Source organism: Bos mutus, chromosome 24 (assembly GCF_027580195.1).
Source record: "Bos mutus isolate GX-2022 chromosome 24, NWIPB_WYAK_1.1, whole genome shotgun sequence".
NCBI lineage: Eukaryota > Metazoa > Chordata > Mammalia > Artiodactyla > Bovidae > Bos > Bos mutus.
This window is the reverse complement of record NC_091640.1, coordinates 38,941,289-38,960,097: the sequence shown is the minus strand read 5'-3', so window position 1 is coordinate 38,960,097 and position 18,809 is coordinate 38,941,289. Positions and strand designations below refer to the sequence as shown.

Here is an 18,809-nt window from a genome sequence, read left to right as displayed (position 1 = left end):
TCAATGGGCATGAGTTTGAGTAAACTCTAGGAGATAGTGGAGGACAGGGAAGGCTGGTATGCTGCAGTCCATGGGGTAGCAGAGTCGGACATGACTTAGTGAACAACAATAAAAAGAAATAAGGCAACTACAAAATCTTGTGGATGAAATGGATTGCCTGCTGCCCAGCAGTTCCTTCTTTCTCCTCCACTCTCTTTGTTCATTTCTTTCTTCTCTAACTTTTCCTCCTGTTCTCAGTCCAGTTTCATGGGTTCCTGGAAGCAGCTGTCTCATTCTTGATGGCCCCATAATTGAATACATTGCTGTTCTTTTTTTGGAAATTGGATTGTTCATGTATTTCTTTTTATTCTAAAGTAAAATATGATCTATTTGTCTTCAATGGATAACTGTAGCCGAGAATGGAGATATTTAGTAGACTGGTAAAATCTATCATAAATCTACAAATGCATGCAGAACACATGGCTTATGGGAAAAGCATAAAATTAATCTGCTGTGGTCCATGTATTATGTGGGCTTCCCTGCTCACTCATCACTTGAGTGAAATTAGAGGCCAAAGTTTAGAAAACTGGAATACATATGTATTTATTTCTTTAGAAAATTGAGTGTGTGTTCACTCAGTTGTGTCCAACTCTTTGCCACACCATGGACGATAGCCCACCAGGCTCTTTTGTCCATGGGATTTCCCAGGCAAGAATACTGGAGTGGGAAGTCATTCCCTTCTCCAGGGGCTCTTCCCGACCCAGGGATCAAACCTGGGTCTCCTACATTGCAGGCAGATTCTTCACCATCTGAGCCACAAGGGAAGCCCTTAAATATAGTGTAGATTTTTCCAAAAAGATCTATTTAGAAAGATAAACAGTTTCCCTCCAAAGCTGAGGACACAGTAGGAGAAGCCAATGACATAATCTGTCAGATTACTTCCTTTTCCTATTACAGAATTGGCTCAAATATTGACTCTGAAAAGATCTATGTGTCTTGATGAATTTCTTAGGACTCCTGTTGAATTGTTCCTCTTTTAACTGGCGATTGAGACTGTGACTTTTATTAATATCAGATAAGAGAAGCATGGGAAAATATATTAGCTTATTCCCTAAGCATAAAGATAGTCATGGAATATTTAGGGTCATCTGTTACATTTATTATTTTACAGTTTGAATATTGTAGCAGCTAATAGATTAACTGGCTGAAATTCATGCTCAACCTATTCATCCCAAAGGATGAATTCTTTGATTCACAGAATTTAGAATCAAAGTGGTATCTAGCTATGCAGACAAATCTGTGTGAGTCGTCAACTAGATTAAGAGGAGAAAATGAACTTCCTACTTATTCCACTTGACCTCATCTGCCGGCTCATTTGTAAGGCATGGAAGCTGAAGAATGGCTCATTTCTGGAAAGAACTATGAGCCAATCATGAAAGATGGATGAGGGCTGTAGAGATATTAACGTGATGGAGTGAAGAATTCCACTGTGATGTCCTTATCCATTTAGTGTCAACCCTGTCCTGCAGAGCAAATGTTCCCTTCTTAGTCATGCCAGAAGTTAAGCACTGGAGCCTGAAGAGAGAAGCCAACAGCAGACTCTGTTCCAGGAACTGTGTTAATATCTTAAAAGAATCATCTTATGTAAATCTCTTGACACTCTGAATGTCCTTGATTGGCCCCCTCCTCTTTGCTGATTTTTCATGGGTGGCTATACCTTCTGATCACCTGGAGAGCTGTTGTAACTCCAGATTACTCAGTCTACCCCCCAACACAATTAATTAGAAACTCTGAGGGTGAGACCACAGGGAAAGTATCTTTAAAACCCCCCAGATGATGCCTGTGAGTAGCCAAGACTGACAAGGACTGCTGTCAGGCATCTGCTGGACACTGGTCCTCACCAGAGGATGTGGTTCCCTGTACCCCTCTGGAGAGTGACTGTTTGTGCTCCTGCCTAGAGCTGAGAGGTGCCCACCTTCTCTTCCCAAACCTTTCCCCCTCTCTTCTCCATAAAAGCCCATAGCTGTGACCGTCTGATCATCGAACTATCCAACCTACTACCCCTCTTTGTTGCCATCATGATCCACCCACTACTGTCACTTCCCCTTAGAAGATTTTAATTCCAGGAGACTGAAGCCTTGCTAGAATCTGCCTGGAAAAATATGGTCATCGTTAAATTAGAGTGTTTTGCCATTTCCTCTTCAACAAACATTAAACAAACAGTGGCAAAATGTTAACAACTGGTAAATTTGCATGCTAAGTCACTTCAGTCGTGTCCGACTCTTTGCAAAACCATGGACTGTAGTCTTCCAGGCTCCTCTGTCCATAGGATTCTCCAGGCAAGAATACTGGAGTGAGTTGCCATATTCTCCTCCTGGGGATCTTCCGACACAGAAGTCAAACCCACATCTCTTGTGTCTCCTGCATTGCCAGGCAGGTTCTTTACCACTAGTGCTACCCGGGAAGCCCCTCTAAATCTGGATAAAGGTAAAATAAATATCCCTGTAGAGGGAAATGGCAACCCACTCCAATACTCTTGCCGGGATGATTCCATGGACAGAGGAGCCTGGCGGGCTACAGTCCATGAGGTTGCAAAGAGTTGGACGTGACTGAGCAACTAACACACACAAAATAAATATAAAAATTCTTCTTACTATATTCTTTCAATATAAGAAGCTACCCTAGAAAAGATAACTCAAACAATTTCCATATAATTAGAAACAAAATAACATTTATCACACTTGGATTACTAAATAACATGAGTTAAAAAGGAAGTCGTAAAGAAACTTAAGAAATACATAGAACTGAATGTAAATAAAACTACACAGAAAAATATGTTGGAAAGGGAAAAGCAGTCCTGAGGAGGAAATGTAGACATAGCTCTTTGAAATAAATGTATCAGAAAACAAGCAACCTTATCACCAAGCCAATTTTTTTTTCATTCTGATTCTTCTACTGCTTGGCTCTCGATGCAGGGGCAGCCACGCAGGTGCCCCCAATTCCTGGTTGAAGGATAGAGAAAGGAGCCCCAGCAAGGCAGAAGTTACCAGGCAGTCACAGAAAGAAAGAAATCCAGGAAAGCAATGCCATAAAGCTGTTTATAAATCCTAGGTTCACCTTCGAGCTGCATGTGGAAGGATCTGATTCTGAACTACTGATTGCCGCCCAGGTCCTATGCTGGCCAATGCATGAGAACACTTGTGACAGATCCAAATAGCATCCAAATATTCCAAGCAAGGGGGCTTCCCTGGTGGCTCAGATGGTAAAGGATCTGCCTATAATGTGGGTTGACCTAGATTCTAGCCCTGGGTTGGGAAGATCCCTTGGAGTATGAAATGGCAACCCACTCCTATATTCTTCCCTAGAAAATTCCATGGACAGAGGAGTCTGGCAGGCCACAGTCCAAGCGGTCTCAGAGAGTCAGACACTGACTGAGGACACAGCACACAATACCAAGCAAGAGCCCTCTGAGCCTATGTTAAAGACTGACCAGAATGTAACCTAGCTGATTGTCTGCTAAAAGTTAAAGAAAAAGAAATCAACATTTTCCCATAGGATTTCACATGGCCCAGAGTCTTATAACATAGTATTTAAAATCAGTTCAAAATTACTCTGTATGAAAAGACCCAGGAAATCTCAATTCACTTCTAAAAAGACAGTCAACAGAAAGTAAAAGTGAGATGACAAAGATGTTGGAATTATGTAACAAAGACTTAGAAGCAGTTTTATTAAAATTCTCCAACAAACAATTAGGAACACTCTTAAATACAAAACTAGAAAGTCTCAGAAAAGAAATAGAAGACTAAAAGAAAAAAATGTAAATTTCAGACTGAAATAGACAACTGAAATGAAAAATCTCACTGAGTCGGCTAACTAGCAGATTGGAGGTGAAAAAGGGCAAATCAGTTAACTTGAGAGAGCAATAGAAATTATTCAGTCTGAGCAAGAGGGCAACAAATATTTTTAAAAATGAGAAGCCTTATAATCCTAAGAGAAAAAAAAATTTTAATCCAATGTCTCTATCATTAGAATCTCAGAAGAGAAAGAATGTGATGCTGAAAAAAAAATGTGAAGAAATAATGGCTGAAAAGTTCTCCCAGTTAGAGAAATATATAAACCTGCAGATTCAAGAAGCTCAGTAAATCCCAAATAAGATAATCTTAATAAAATGCATCCCCAGAAATATCATAATTAAAATGCTGAAAACTAAAACAAGGAAAAAGTCTTGAAAGAAACCAGAGAAAAATAATTACCTACACAGAGAATCTTTTTGTTTTGACATAATAATATATATACAGAAGTTATCAAAAATATAAAGTGTTCCTATAAACCTTTCACCCAGCTTCCTCTAATGTTAACCCAAGAGAACCATGAGAGCATCCTCTGGATGACCAGCTTCAAGAGGAGGAAGACAAAGTCTGTCTTGGTGTGAAGGTCTACCCAGTGTAGACCAGATTCCCCACCAAGTTCAAGCCTATAGGGGAAGGATCCTTTCATTCAGCCAACTCCATCTTTTTTTTAACATCAAAAACATTTTGTACTGGGGTATAGCTGATTAACAATGTTGTGGTTTCAGGTGAACAGCGAAGGGACTCAGCCATACATATACAAGAGCCCATTTTCCCCCAAACTCCCCTCCCATCCAGGCTGCCACATAACATTGAGCAGAGTTCCATGTGCTGTACAATAGGTCTTTGTTGGTTATCCATTTTGAATATAGCAGTGTGTACGTGACCTTCCCAAAGTCCCTAACTATCCCTTCCTCCCAGCAACCATAAGTTTGTTTTCTAAGTCTGTGAGTCTCTTTCTGTTTTGTAAGTAAGTTCCTTTGTATCATTTCTTTTTAGATTCCACATATAAGGAATGTCATATAATATTTCTCTTTCTGTCTGCCTGACTTCACTCAGTATGACATTCTCTAGGTCCATCCCTGTTGCTATAAATGGCATTGCTTCATTCTTTTTAATGGCTGAGTAATATTCCATTGTATACATGTAGCACATCTTCTTTATCCATTCTCTGTTGATGGACATTTAGGTTGCTTCTGTGTCTTGGCTATTGTAAATAGTGCTTCAGTGAACACTGGGGTGCATGTGTCTTTTTGGGGCCATGATTTTCTCTGGGTATATGCCCAGGAGTGGGATTGCAGGGTCATATGGTAGCAGCCAATCCATCTTTGTTCAACAGTTTTTCCCCATGGGCAAAGCAAAGCTTGTCCTTGTGCTCCTTACCTTGGAAGATGTTTGGAAATTTTTTGATTCACCCCTCCCACCTGAAAGGTTGCTGTTAGCCTAGGTTCTCTCTTTAGAGGTCAGGTATGACAGAGAAGGTCCAAGGGGCAGTTCCTCAGGATACCCTGTTCTTCTCTTTCTCTCGAATATGAGAATAAACCTCCCCAGAAATTCACTTCACCAAGGGAATTCCCTGGCCCAGCATAACCAAAATGGGCAACAAGAAATGTCCATAGCAAGGGCTCAATTAAATCTTGTATCTACAAAGCTGGAAAACAAGAGTGAAGTATCTTTAAGCAGATGCATCTTCCAATAAACGTATTTCTGAAGATACAGAACTATATAGCAACTATATTTCTTTCTACTGAAGAAAACTTTTTTTGTCCATTACTTTTATTGCTGTTAATTAAGAGATAATACAGTGGTTCAAGTGGAAGTCTGATATAATTAGAATTCTTAGAATAATGTTTTATAACTGTAGATCCTTTAAATGTGAATCTTATCAATTAATTGTTTCCATTTTATTCTATTTCTAGGTAGTATAATTAAGGTATTTTTGTTCTTAACAAGACCCTGAAATCATCCAGAAACACAGCAATAATAATTTTTGATCTTTCTTCTAAAATGAGTTTGAGCTTTTTCTCTTTTGGTTTCATTGCTATCATTTAAGTGTTTATACAGTAACTCCAGTGAAAACCTCATGGGAACATAATTCTAAGGATAATGTTCTGTAAATGTGTATTCTGTAAATGTGAATCTCATTAGTAATTAGCTTTCCTTTTATTTGATTTCCAGATAGTATATAGTATTTCTATTGTTGCTCTCTATTAATAACAAGTTTCTTCTCTTGATCCACAAACAGAGTAGTGTTTTGTATCTCCGCTAATTCAGCATTTTCACTCATTTCATTTCAGTGCTGTTGTTAAGTCCTCATATAGTCATTCAAATGGAAGTTTGATCAGAGTCTTTTCTTAGGATAGTGTGATGAATGTATTTCATTTGAAAGTAAAATTTCATGAGTGAATTATTAACTTTTTTCCTAGATAAAGAAAGATAGGATTTCAGTTGCTGGTGTCAAAAAATCATTTCCCATAACCTGAACTATGAGAAAAGTTTTACATGAGCAGTCACACCATTGGAGGTATTTGAAATTCAAAGTCTATATCTGCTTTCCATAGCGTGCATTTACCCTAGTTATAAGATTAATATATTTACCCAAGTAAATGTTAGTTTACCCTCTGATGGCACTCACTGTGCACAGCCCTCACTATGGACTGCAAAGCCCCAGATGTGCTGAGCTCCGCTATTCCACTGACCTGTCTCATGCCCACTGAGCTTTGGTCACTCTGTCCTCTCCTAGAGCCTCAACCCACCAAGTCCCTTCCATCTTTTCCTTCATGCTATTCCCTGTCTGCCTGAAATGCTAGCCCCCAACCCCAAAGATGCCTGTCTTCCCTCACTCTTCTGGTCTCAAATATCCATCTTCGAAGAAGCTTTCACTGAGTTCGCAACCAGAATGAGTTCCTCTGTTTCATGACACTCTGAGCTTTGTACCTTTTTATTAGTAGCATTATCAGAATGTGCAGTTGTAAAATTACTCATGTGATCATGTTTGAATGTGTGTTTCCCTACCTCCGCATCGTCCTGGATTAAGTCTGCTTCCTGTTCATGTACCATGTCCAGCGTTTTCAGAGCAGCAAGGGGAGAGTGCTCCTGGCACTTGGTGGGACACTGTTCCTCAAGCAGGTGTTTTACGTTTGGCTGCAATGACAAAGCATAAAACACAGCCTTCCGGCGCCTAAAGAAGCAAGCGTTTCTTTCTCACTCACGAATTTGTGGATGAGCTGTCGCCTGCCTGGGCTTGGCAGGGCTTGGGTTTCAGGTCAGCTTCCTTCTCTGAGGCCTGCTTGTCATTTGAGGGCCCAGGCAGACGAGACAGTGGCAACCTAGGCCCAGTCCTCACGGAAGACCGCACAAACCCAGGCCAAAGAGAGGAACATAAGCTGCTTCTCAAAGCCTCTGTTCAGAACACATGTGCCCACTTTTCTGCATATCTTCCACTGATCAGAGGGCCCAAGGTCAGTGTGATAAAGACATCAACTCCATGCAAATGATCTAACATCACCCATGTCCCTTGGGGGCCATTCCAAAGCCACTCTAGGCCCTGGCGCCCCAGACTCCTGCCTTACAATTAATTTTTTTTAGATTTTTATTTATTTATTTATTCTCAGGTATACTGGGTCTTCGTTGTGGTGTACAGGTTTCTCACTGCGGTGGTGTCTCTTGTTGCAGAGCCCAGGATCCAGAATGCAGGCTTTGTATGGGTTCAGAATGTATGCGTTCAGTAGTTGCAGCTCCCGGGCTCTAGACACAGGCTCAGTAGTTGGGGCACAGGGCTTAGTTGACTTCCCAGACCAGAGATCAAACCCATGTCCCCTGCATTGGCAGGCAGATTCTTAACTAGACCACCAGGGAGGTCCCCGCCTTACAAGCAGGTTCCAATTAGGAGGCAGCCATGAGCACCCTAGGGGGAGGAACAGTGTGTTCCCAGCATAGTTGTTGGCTTGAGAGTCCCACAGAGTGATAGCATTTGGAGCAGGAGAGGCAGAAGACTTCCTTCAAGGGCCTCAGATCTGTGAGTTTCAGAAAGCTCCTGAGCCCACATCAACCCCACAGCGTGTCCTTGTAACTCCCCACAGTACTGTGTGAGTCGTCACTTACCTGTCAGCCCGTATTTATGGAGGGCCTAAGGGATGCTGGGTGGCACCGAGGTAAGGCTGCTGTGTAAGGCGAGGTGCCGGGTCTGGGTCAAGCCCTTCCTTTGTAGCTTCCCCTCCTCCCTCCTCCAGCCCACGGAATTTCCTCTTTCGTTTACACTCACCCCATGATTCCCATGGAGCAAGGGACAGTCGGTCAGAGCCCAGGCGATGAGCACAAAAAAGCAAATGAAAAAGAGGAATAATTCATACAAAATCAAGATGTCAAGGATCTGTCACTTGAGAACTGCATTCTGCTGCTCAACAACTCTTCTGAGCCATTTTAATTGGATCAGATTAGCCAAATCCTGAAAGACTTTACCTAGCCATATGCCAAGAGACAGTCTTTACATAGTAGATAGGTAATCAATATATGCAGAATGAGTATATAAAGCTATGCAATTAAGTGGTATGCAGGGAGTGTTTGCATCGAACGATGAACCATAACTAAGAGAGCTATGCCCACACACTGCTCTATGAAATGACAGCTTTATCGTTTGATAACATAATCCTATGATATACTGCTATTATTATCCCCCTATAAAAACACAGACAAGATTGAAATATAACCTTAAAAGTTTTGGGAAATCCCATGGACAGAGAAGCCTGGTGGGCTACAGTCTGGGGTTGCAAAGGACACCACTTAGCGACTAAACAAACATATAAGAATAATCAGGCCCAGCGTGGCGTCAGAGGGGACGTGGGCCACCTAGGGATGAAGTGTGGGCCTGACCCCTGATGGTTCTGGTTCTGTTCTTGCCACTGAAACCCACTAAACAGACAGACTTGGCAGGTCACTTAACACCATCGTGCTAGTATTTGAGCTAATCACTTAATTGAGCATTACTCCATATAATCCTCACAATTTCCTGCTCTTATCAGAGAACAAGAAGTGAGGTTTAGGGAAGCTAAATCATATACCCACTATTTGAGCTGAGTATGTCTGACTTTAGAACTGGTCTATTCTACCTCGCTTCATTCAGTAGACCCTCAGGCTTTTGTGAACATCAAAAAGGATGTGTATAAAAAGCACTTTTGGAAACGTTGAAACCGACATCAGTTAGTACTACAAATCACCTCGGGACGAACAGAATTTCTTTGGAATTTAACACAATCATAATATAATTTCTTCAAGGTGTATTATGGACCCGTTACAAGCGTTAATTTTTGTAATTATCGCACAAGCCCACAAGGATGGTCCTGCTCTAATTTTTAGATGTGAAATACGAATGTTTTGGCGAAACGCTGTTAAAACAAGTGTGACAAAGCTGCACAAGTGACGCGAGGGAGCCGCGGCGGCGTCCAGCTTCCTGTGCGTAGATGAGCAGAAAACCGGGAAGCGGGAGGGACTCGCCAGGACCGTCACCGCATGGGAGCGATGATGCTCCCACAGCACAGGAGTCGTTACTCTGCTCAACAGGGATGTAGGAACGGCGCTGAGTTATCAGAGTTCTCCGAGGAAGCTGCAAAAGAACCCGAACCCAGGGGCTCCACCGCCAGGGATGGGCTATTCGGCCTCCAGCCCCGAGACTTTTCCTTGCGAGTTTCCGGGGAGATGCGGCAGCGTGGGCGCGTCCCTGACTGGCTCCCGAGCTTTGGGGCTGTTGGGTATGCGTGTGTGTATGATCCCTTGCCTCCCTGGGATTGGGATCGCCCCTTACAGTCCAAATGAAAAGCTGTCACCTTTGCATCTCTTCTACAAACGCTTACTGAGCTCCTATAACTCGCCCATAGACAAAATGCGGCGGCGATGCCCGCTAAGACCCAACGCCCGCGAGCGCGCGTCTCGCAGTCTCCGGCGAGCGCGGAAGACAGGGTGCCCGGAACGCCCGTCCGGAACTCGCGGGCGAGCCCCGCAGCCGCGGCGCCCGGCCTGCGCGCGCCCGAGGGCGGCACTGCCCACGCACATGCACACGCACGGGAGCGCCGGGCTCCCGCGTCCCCGGTGCCGCGCCGGCGCCGGCGCAGGGCGCGGGCGGGAGCTCGGGAGTCCGAGCGGGAGGCGGGAGCGGCAGGCGGGGCGGGTGCCCGAGAGCGGCGCTCGTGCATTCGCTCCTCCGCTCTTAAGCTCCGCCCCGGTCCCGCCCACCCCCTTCTCCCGCGCGCGGGCTCCGCGCGCTCCAACCCGCGCGCGTGCGCGCGCGTGCGCAGGCCAGGGCCCTCCGGGGGCGGCCCCGTAGACTCCAACGAAAGCGTCTCAAGGTCCCGGATTAACCCTTTCCCCGCTTGCCCATTTAGAGGCCCGGTCGTGTTCCGTGCCTGCGCAAGCCGGCGGCGCGCCTTCCCCCTGGCCCGCACCGCGCATGCACGGGAAGGGGGGGTGCCGGTGGGGGTGTTCGCGGCCGGCTAGACATTCTGTGCTCGTGCAGGAGGAGGGCTGCTACCATCAGGGACGTGCACGATTTCCCCCCCACCCCGCCCCCAAACTCCAAAAAAAAAAAAAAAATCCAAAACACACTGCCACCCACCGTGCCCCCGCGCCCCGCGTCCATCCCGTCCCCGGCCTGCGTGCAGCGAGCGCGGGGAGCCCACGGCGAGTGTCTGTGGCTGTGCCAGGCTGCAGGTAAGCGCGGGCCTGGGGTGCGGAAGGGGCCCGGGCCGGCCGCGAGGCGGGCGCGGGGGCGGCGGGCGCGGCGGGGCTGCCCGGAAGAAGCGCGTTCTCGCCGCGCTCGGGGGCACCCGTCAGCTCCAGGAGGTGCGGGCGGCCTCGGCGGCGCGGCGCGAGCGGGGCCGGGCGTGGGGCCGGGGCGCTCCGGGGGCCGCGCAGGCCGGCGAGCGGGCTCGGGCAGCGGCCAGGCGGCGACAGTGGCTGCCCCGCGCGCGCGCTCGCCGAGCCTCGGCGGCGGAGTTTATGGCCGCCCCCGCTCGCACCGCCGCAGTGCACCGCGGTGGGGGTGGGGACGGCCCGGAGCCCGGCGCCGAGCGCGGCCCGCCGGGCGCCGCCCCTCCGCGCCGCGGGCCCCGCCGCGCCGCCCCCCAGCAGCCCGCGGAGGAGGGGGCCAGGACCCCCGCGCTCGCACTCCCGGGAGCGCCCGCGGAGCTCGGGAAGCCGGCCGCGCGCCGCCCCCGCCCCCGGCCGCGGGAGGGCGGGGGAGGGCCCGGCGCGAGCCGGCCGGGGAGTGCGCGGGGCGCGAGCTCCGGGCTCGCGGGCGGAGCGGGGCGCGGCGCGGCGCGTCGCGGGGCTGCGGAGCCCGGCCGCACGCCCGCTCCCGATCCCCGCCGCCGGGGCCGCCGTGGGTCCTCCCTCTCGCGCTCGGAGTCGCGGCCCTAGCCCGCGCCGAAGAGCCCGATTCTAAAAGGGAAAACGGCTGGTGCTCCGCCCGGCTTTCCGGGCGGGAGCTTTTGTTCGGGAAGGAATGCCAGCCGCTGGATCCCGTCCCCCACCTCCCGGGCCGAGCTGGATGGGAGCGAGGCTCGGAGAGGTTCCGGAGGCTGCCCGGGTCCTGCGCTCGGTTCCCTGCTGCCTTCCCATCCAGAAGCGGCGAGCTCTCGACCGGGAAGTGGTGCCGCCGCCATTGTCGCGGCGGCCCCGGGGTCGGGGAGGCGGCCGGCTGGTCGCCGCGGCTTCTGTAGGTTCGGCTTAGCGGGGGCCCCCGCGCCGACGCTTTGGAGAAGCGACATGCATGGGCAGCTTCGTCCAGGAGGTGTGGTTGGAGCGGCATCTTGCCCTCCACCTGTAGGGATACTGGCAACGGGGATCTTCCCGTTTGACTCACCTGAACTTAGCAATGGGAACATCTCAACAGAGGGGGAAAATGGAGATATGGAGAGATAGAGTGGGACCAAATAACACATAGGCTTAAAAAAAAAAAAAAATCTAAGTACGTTGCCATGGGTACTGTACGCCTCTCCTGTACCTGGTCCTTACACCTTTATCCCACAAGCTCCAGAGAGAACGACTGTAGGAAGTAACCTGGTAGGAAGGCTGCCTTCCCTTGGGGGTGGCCTCAGGCTAGGGTGCACCCTTAGAAATCATTCTGCCCAGTCCTCGCACTTGGCAAGTAAGAAAACAACCTGCCACTTTAGGCAGCTTTATGATGTTTTTGCTTTTCTGTAGAGGGTTTTCAGGACTCTGGTTCTGCCATTCTCAAGTTTGTGTGGTCACCGTTCAGTAGAGAAGGCTTGATGTTTTTCAGAATGTTGGTCTGTAAAATGGAGTTTAAACTGGAAAAAATAAAGAATCCTTTGAGCTTCCCTGTAGGGATAGAGGCAGACACACCTGGAGTTATCTAGTGCAAGCTTCAAAACCAGAGTGATTTAAGTAACTATATACTACATCATCGGAGAAGGCAATGTCACCCCACTCCAGTAGTCTTGCCTGGAAAATCCCATGGATGGAGGACCCTGGAAGGCTACAGTCCATGGGGTCGCTGAGGGTCAGACACGACTGAGGGACTTCACTTTCCACTTCCATGCATTGGAGAAGGAAATGGCAGCCCACTCCAGTGTTCTTGCCTGGAGAATCCCAGGGACGAGGGAGCCTGGTGGGCTGCCGTCTATGGGGTTGCACAGAGTCGGACACAACTGAAGCGACTTAGCAACAGCAGCATACTACATCATACGGAAGAGTGGATAGAAGTAAACAGCTACTGTTCCCTCTCCCCCACTGTTAACTGTTGAGTATATGTACTTTTCTTAACTTTGTCTATATTTATCGATGTAAAAAATATATAGTCTATGTTTATATAAGCCAAGCAGAAAAAAATTTGGAAGGCTATGTATCCAGCAGGAAATGGTAGGGGAACGAGGTACTTAACAGCTTTCACTTTATCTGTGCAGCAATCAGCATCCTTGCAAATATAGACAGAGGCTTAGTGAGGGGAACTCCCTTAGTGGTTCCCCAGCCCATCCTTCCCATTCCCGTTGCACACCCCCTCCAGGCTGCCAGTGCTCCAGCCCTTACCTTTTCTCCTTCATATCTGTTCAGAGCTGAACGCGACGCTGCCAGCCACCCTCCTCTTTGTTCCCAACCTGAAAATGGGTACAGGTGCCAGTGACAGGACAAAAAAGGAAAGTTTCTTTTTAAAAATCAATTTTTGAAAACATTCTTGTTTACAACTGGGGATAGGGAAAGAGCCAACTTCACTCTTGTATGTCGTTTTCTCTTGTAGGACTGGCGTGCCCCTGATCAGAGTTATTCTGATCCGAAGATTTTGGTGTTTAAAGCATTAAGATAATAGCCTGAGTTGTTCATGGTAACTATGACTTTGCATATTAAGTCTTTAGAATCTTATTGGTGTCAGCTTTAAAACGTCTCTCAGTTATGTACTAGCATTCTTTAGGGGACTAGGTATTTTCCTCATACTTATGCTTGGTTGAATAAAAGAAAAGCAAGGTTTTTGAAAAGAAACACCCAGGACACATTAGTTTAAAAAAGATCGCTCCTTTAACACGTGGCAGATTCTTCTGTGCCAGTTCTCCATTTCTTTTTCTCATAAACCCCCCAGCGCACTTGTCAAGTGCATCCAGGTCTGATGACACTTTGATCTGGATGACAGATAGACTGGCATCCAGGGGGAATGAAGCTGCTTGTCACTGTCTTCCCAAATGTCATCTGATTCTCTGAGGGTCCTATTAAACCTTGCCCCTTGTTCAGAAGTGGCCCAACACTGGTGTGAAGACTAGAGGACAACCCTGAATGGAGTGTTCTGGAAATGATTCCCCTCCCTGGGTCTGCAGGAGTGATCTGTCTCTTGCGTCAAGGAAGCAGAACCTTGAGAGCTGCTAGTTATTGTACTGAGTCTTCCTCGGCATGAAATTAGACACAGCAGACGGCACTGGCGGATGCTTGCCAAACGGTTTTCTTAAACCTTGAAGCTGAGTTGTCATTATTACCTCTAGTTATCAGGAAGCACTGGTTTTGGAGCTAGAGTGTCTGGATTTGCTAGAGAAGGCAATGGCAACCCACTGCAGTACTCTTGCCTGGAAAATCCCATGGACGGAGGGGCCTGGTGGGCTGCAGTTCATGGGGTCGCTACGAGTCGGACACAACTGATCGACTTCACTTTCACTTTTCACTTCCATGCATTGGAGAAGGAAATGGCAACCCACTCCAGTGTTCTTGCCTAGAGAATCCCAGGGACGAGGGAGCCTGGTGGGCTTCCGTCTGTGGGGTCGCACAGAGTCGGACATGACTGAAGCGACTTAGCAGCAGCAGCAGAGCCCTGACGGTCCACTAAATAGTTAGAATATTGGGCAGGTTCCTCAGTTTATTGGTAAAGTAGGGTAATAACAATGCCTATCTCTCAAGGTCATTTGATCAGTGCCTTTGTGAAAACATGAAAAGTGCGTAGCACAATGCCAGGCAGGTATTGCGTGCCCAGTAGGAGTTGTTGTTGTTATGAGTAAGCATACGCTGAGTACGGTGAAGATAAGTAGAAGGAACAGTGTGGAAATCCCTAAATTTGGATCTGTCTTTTCTCCTCCTATTCTTGAACCCCTCCTGACAGTGACTTTCTGAAATTGTTAGGGACTGGAAAGTGGTCAGAAAATGAAATCTCCCTGAAATTTTTATATGGAAAAGTAGTGTCCATAATGACCAAAATTCTTTTTCTTTATAAACATTTTCTTGTAGGAGTTTTTCATCAGTATGTCTGAAACCATTAAATATAATGACGATGATCATAAAACTCTGTTTCTGAAAACACTCAACGAGCAACGCTTGGAAGGAGAATTTTGCGACATCGCGATCGTGGTCGAGGATGTGAAGTTCCGAGCGCACAGGTGCGTTCTTGCTGCCTGCAGCACCTACTTTAAAAAGCTTTTCAAGAAACTGGAGGTAGATAGTTCCTCAGTAATAGAAATAGATTTCCTCCGTTCCGATATATTTGAAGAGGTCCTGAATTACATGTACACGGCAAAGATCTCCGTGAAAAAAGAAGATGTTAACTTAATGATGTCATCCGGTCAGATTCTCGGCATCCGGTTCCTGGATAAACTCTGCTCTCAGAAGCGGGACGTGTCCAGCCCGGACGAAAACAACGGTCAGTCGAAAAGCAAGTACTGCCTGAAGATCAACCGCCCCATTGGGGATGCTGCCGACCCTCAGGATGATGACGTGGAGGAAATCGGAGACCAGGACGACAGCCCCTCGGATGACACGGTAGAAGGCACCCCCCCGAGTCAGGAGGACGGGAAGTCGCCCACGACGACGCTCAGGGTGCAGGAGGCCATCCTGAAAGAGCTGGGCAGCGAGGAGGTACGGAAGGTCAACTGCTACGGCCAGGAGGTAGAGTCCATGGAGACCCCCGAGTCCAAGGACCTGGGGTCCCAGACCCCTCAGGCCTTAGCATTTAACGATGGGATGAGCGAAGTGAAGGATGAGCAGACCCCAGGCTGGACCACGGCGGCCAGCGACATGAAGTTCGAGTATCTGCTGTACGGGCACCACCGGGAGCAGATCGCCTGCCAGGCGTGCGGGAAGACGTTTTCAGACGAGGGTCGGCTGAGGAAGCACGAGAAGCTGCACACGGCCGACCGGCCCTTCGTGTGCGAGATGTGCACCAAGGGCTTCACCACGCAGGCCCATCTGAAGGAGCACCTGAAGATCCACACGGGCTACAAGCCCTACAGCTGCGAGGTGTGCGGCAAGTCGTTCATCCGCGCCCCGGACTTGAAGAAGCACGAGCGGGTGCACAGCAACGAGCGGCCCTTCGCCTGCCATATGTGCGACAAGGCCTTCAAGCACAAGTCCCACCTCAAGGACCACGAGCGCCGTCACCGCGGCGAGAAGCCCTTTGTGTGCGGCTCCTGCACCAAGGCCTTCGCCAAGGCGTCCGACCTGAAGCGGCACGAGAACAACATGCACAGCGAGCGCAAGCAGGTCACCCCTAGCGCCATGCAGAGCGAGACCGAGCAGCTGCAGGCGGCGGCCATGGCTGCGGAGGCCGAGCAGCAGCTGGAGACCATCGCCTGCAGCTAGAGGTGGGGGACCGGGATGCGCACGCGCGCCAGGGATGCTCAGCATCCTTTATCCGCATCCCGCATCCCGAGCCATGAACGCCAGCCGCCACGTTTCGTTGGAAACTTACCGAGAACTTGTACTCGCTGGACATAAGGCAGTGCTTGGTTGGGTGTTTCGAAAACTTTGCAAGGAAATAACCGTTCCTTGCTTCTGACCAAACTGTTTCACTGTCCCGTCTGGTGTGTTGTATTAATGTTGCCAGTAAGCACCCGGCCCCCGCCCGCCCCCCCACCTTTTTTTTTATGATTTCTGATTTTAATTTGAGAACTCCTGGGCCCAGTTCAGAAGTGAGAAACTTCTGTCCCTTTTTAAAAGTCCCCCTCTCCGCCTGCTGCACCAGGAAGAGCACCGCACAGAGTGATAATTGAGTGGACTGATTTCCTGACCATCACCGTTCTGTGTGACTTATGGGTCACAGCGACATTTTTAAGAACTTTAGTAAAAGTACTTCGTGTAGACGCAGGCAATACGGGTGGGTGGTTGACCAAGAACCCTGCGTGCACAGATAGGAAAACAAGTTCGGAAATGCAAAATGGTGTCAGATTTATATATTTGGTTTGTTAGTTTTCTATCACTGTTTTTCATGGTTTTTGTGGACAAATAATGGTTGCTTTGCTGAAGTGTTTCTTCATCCTTTTTGATTGCCCGCACGTGCCCCTAAAGATGTCACATGACCTGAAGGCATGTCAGTCGTTTGAGGGCTGAGTTTTTTCACTCTTGTTTGGGGTATTGCTACTCTGCAGCTGATGGGGTTTATGGGCTGACCAGTGCTGAGAGGGTTAGAAAAGGAAGTGTAGGAACCTGGCTCTCAGAGACAAGGTTTGCATATTTGCAACAAGTCCAAGATTTCCTAGATCAAAATAATTCCTGATTTTGAAATTGGATTTTTGTTCAGGATCAAAATTAGGCCAAGAACAGGTATACCTCTTCAGGTACGTTTGTGTAACTTAAAGAGTGTCATCAAGCTTTTGGGCTCTTGGCATCACGTGATTATCCATAAAGAAGATGCAGTGTCCTTCCTGAAATCATTATGTTTAAAATCTTTTACCTGTGTAAATAGTACAGAAGCGTTGGTCTTATGTATCTCAAGTACAAGTAGACAGCTGCACTTTTTTTGCACATGGGATTAACGATATCTCCATCAGCAACAAACATCAGTCTGTTTTTAACCAATATTAAAGATTGTCAGACCAAATGTTTATGTTCTTGAAGTATATTTCATCACTGATTAAAGTTTTAAGTGGAAGATGATTGCCTTTTCATAGCCGTAAACTGAATTATAAGTGCTGTTCCAATTCTGGTGTACGAATTCCTAAAGAATGTATTTCTTTAGGAATACATTGAAATACCAACAATAGTTTGAATTATGTTCTGTAATAAAGAATTAGTTCTTTTAGAATGTACCATTTTCAAAAAATGTTGATTTTTAAGATTTATTTTTGGTTGCTAGGGTTTTTTTTTCTTAAGATACATTAAAGTAATTTCATTTCCTAGCTTGTTGCATTAACACCTGTAATTATTATTGTGAGAGAAAGTTTATTTTTTAAACTGGTGTATATGTTATGCCCATGATTGTAGGATGAAGATGTTACCTTTTTAAGAATCTTATTTATTGGTAAATGTTTAGTTTAAAACTAATTTAATTTCTTTTCTTAAATGTTGTTTATTTTCTCCTAAAAGCAGTTGTGTCGCTGTATTTATATGCTCTTCATAGAAGGGGAACCAATTGCTGTTCCTAGACTGTTTTAACCAAAGCAAAGGAAAAGTATTTAACATCTTGTGGATGGCTACTTCAGCAAATCATACCTGGGGCCTTTGTTTTTGTATATAAAAGAAAATATACTTCTGTCATTCCTGTTTTTGTTTTTTTCCTAGCAGCCTGTCGCACACCCAGGTTTCTACCCAAGTGCATTTTCTATACTGTCTTCATCTTGGTTATACAGAGTTGCAAGTTCCCCATGTAGCATTGACCTTCACTGAAACCACATAATCACAGTGGTGTCCCCAAAAGAAAGCGCTTTCAGCACTTTATTTGCATCGTGTAAATATGTGTCATTGGTCCTATTTTGCATGAGAAATATATTTGTGTTGTAATTTCCACCACCAGTGCTGGGTTCATCTGTGTTTAGGGTGCATGTTTTTGTTGTGTTCTGGGCAGCGAGGTTGTGACATGGCAGCTCTCCTGTCTCCTGGTCATGAAGCCTGCCTCTCTCCCACCTAGCTGGCTATAGTGTCCTGTGGATGATGAAGCCCTCGTGTCCAGCAGTTCTAGGGTACCTCCCTGCACAGCAAGTTACTTCTGAAACATGCTTACGCTGAATCTGCCTTGTGAGAAGGAAGGAAATGCCAATGTCACGTTCAGTTCAGTTCAGTGGCTCAGTCGTGTCCGACTCTTTGCGACCACATGAATCGTAGCACGCCAGGCCTCCCTGTCCATCACCAACTCCCGGAGTTCACTCAGACTCATGTCCATCGAGTCAGTGATGCCATCCAGCCATCTCATCCTCTGTTGTCCCCTTCTCCTCCTGCCCCCAATCCCTCCCAGCATCAGAGTCTTTTCCAATGAGTCAACTCTTCGCATGAGGTGGCCAAAGTAGTGCAGTTTCAGCTTTAGCATCATTCCCTCCAAAGAAATCCCAGGGCTGATCTTCAGAATGGACTGGTTGGATCTCCTTGCAGTCCAAGGGACTCTCAAGAGTCTTCTCCAACACCATAGTTCAAAAGCATCAATTCTTCGGTGCTCAGCCTTCTTCACAGTCCAACTTCACATCCATACATGACCACAGGAAAAACCATAGCCTTGACTAGACGGACCTTTGTTGGCAAAGTAATGTCTCTGCTTTTGAATATGCTATCTAGGTTGGTCATAACTTTCCTTCC

At 47.3% G+C, this 18,809-nt stretch overlaps 1 protein-coding gene across 3 annotated transcripts; it reads left to right on the top strand.

The window, feature by feature from the left end:
* Window positions 1–10,163: 10,163 nt before the first annotated feature.
* ZBTB14 (zinc finger and BTB domain containing 14) lies at window positions 10,164–17,782 on the top strand. 3 transcript variants are annotated; one of them, XM_070361563.1, is made up of 4 exons: window positions 10,164–10,529; window positions 12,894–12,978; window positions 13,080–13,161; window positions 14,541–17,782. In XM_070361563.1, the coding sequence occupies exons 3-4, from the start codon at window positions 13,159–13,161 to the stop codon at window positions 15,885–15,887; spliced, it is 1,350 nt and encodes a 449-aa protein (XP_070217664.1). In that variant the 5' UTR covers window positions 10,164–10,529; window positions 12,894–12,978; window positions 13,080–13,158; the 3' UTR covers window positions 15,888–17,782. The 3 variants fall into 3 exon arrangements, with proteins under 3 accessions (XP_070217664.1, XP_070217663.1, XP_070217662.1); XM_070361562.1 differs by lacking the exon at window positions 12,894–12,978 and having other exon boundaries at window positions 13,078–13,161; XM_070361561.1 differs by lacking the exon at window positions 10,164–10,529 and adding an exon at window positions 11,670–12,581 and having other exon boundaries at window positions 12,894–13,161.
* Window positions 17,783–18,809: the final 1,027 nt, after the last annotated feature.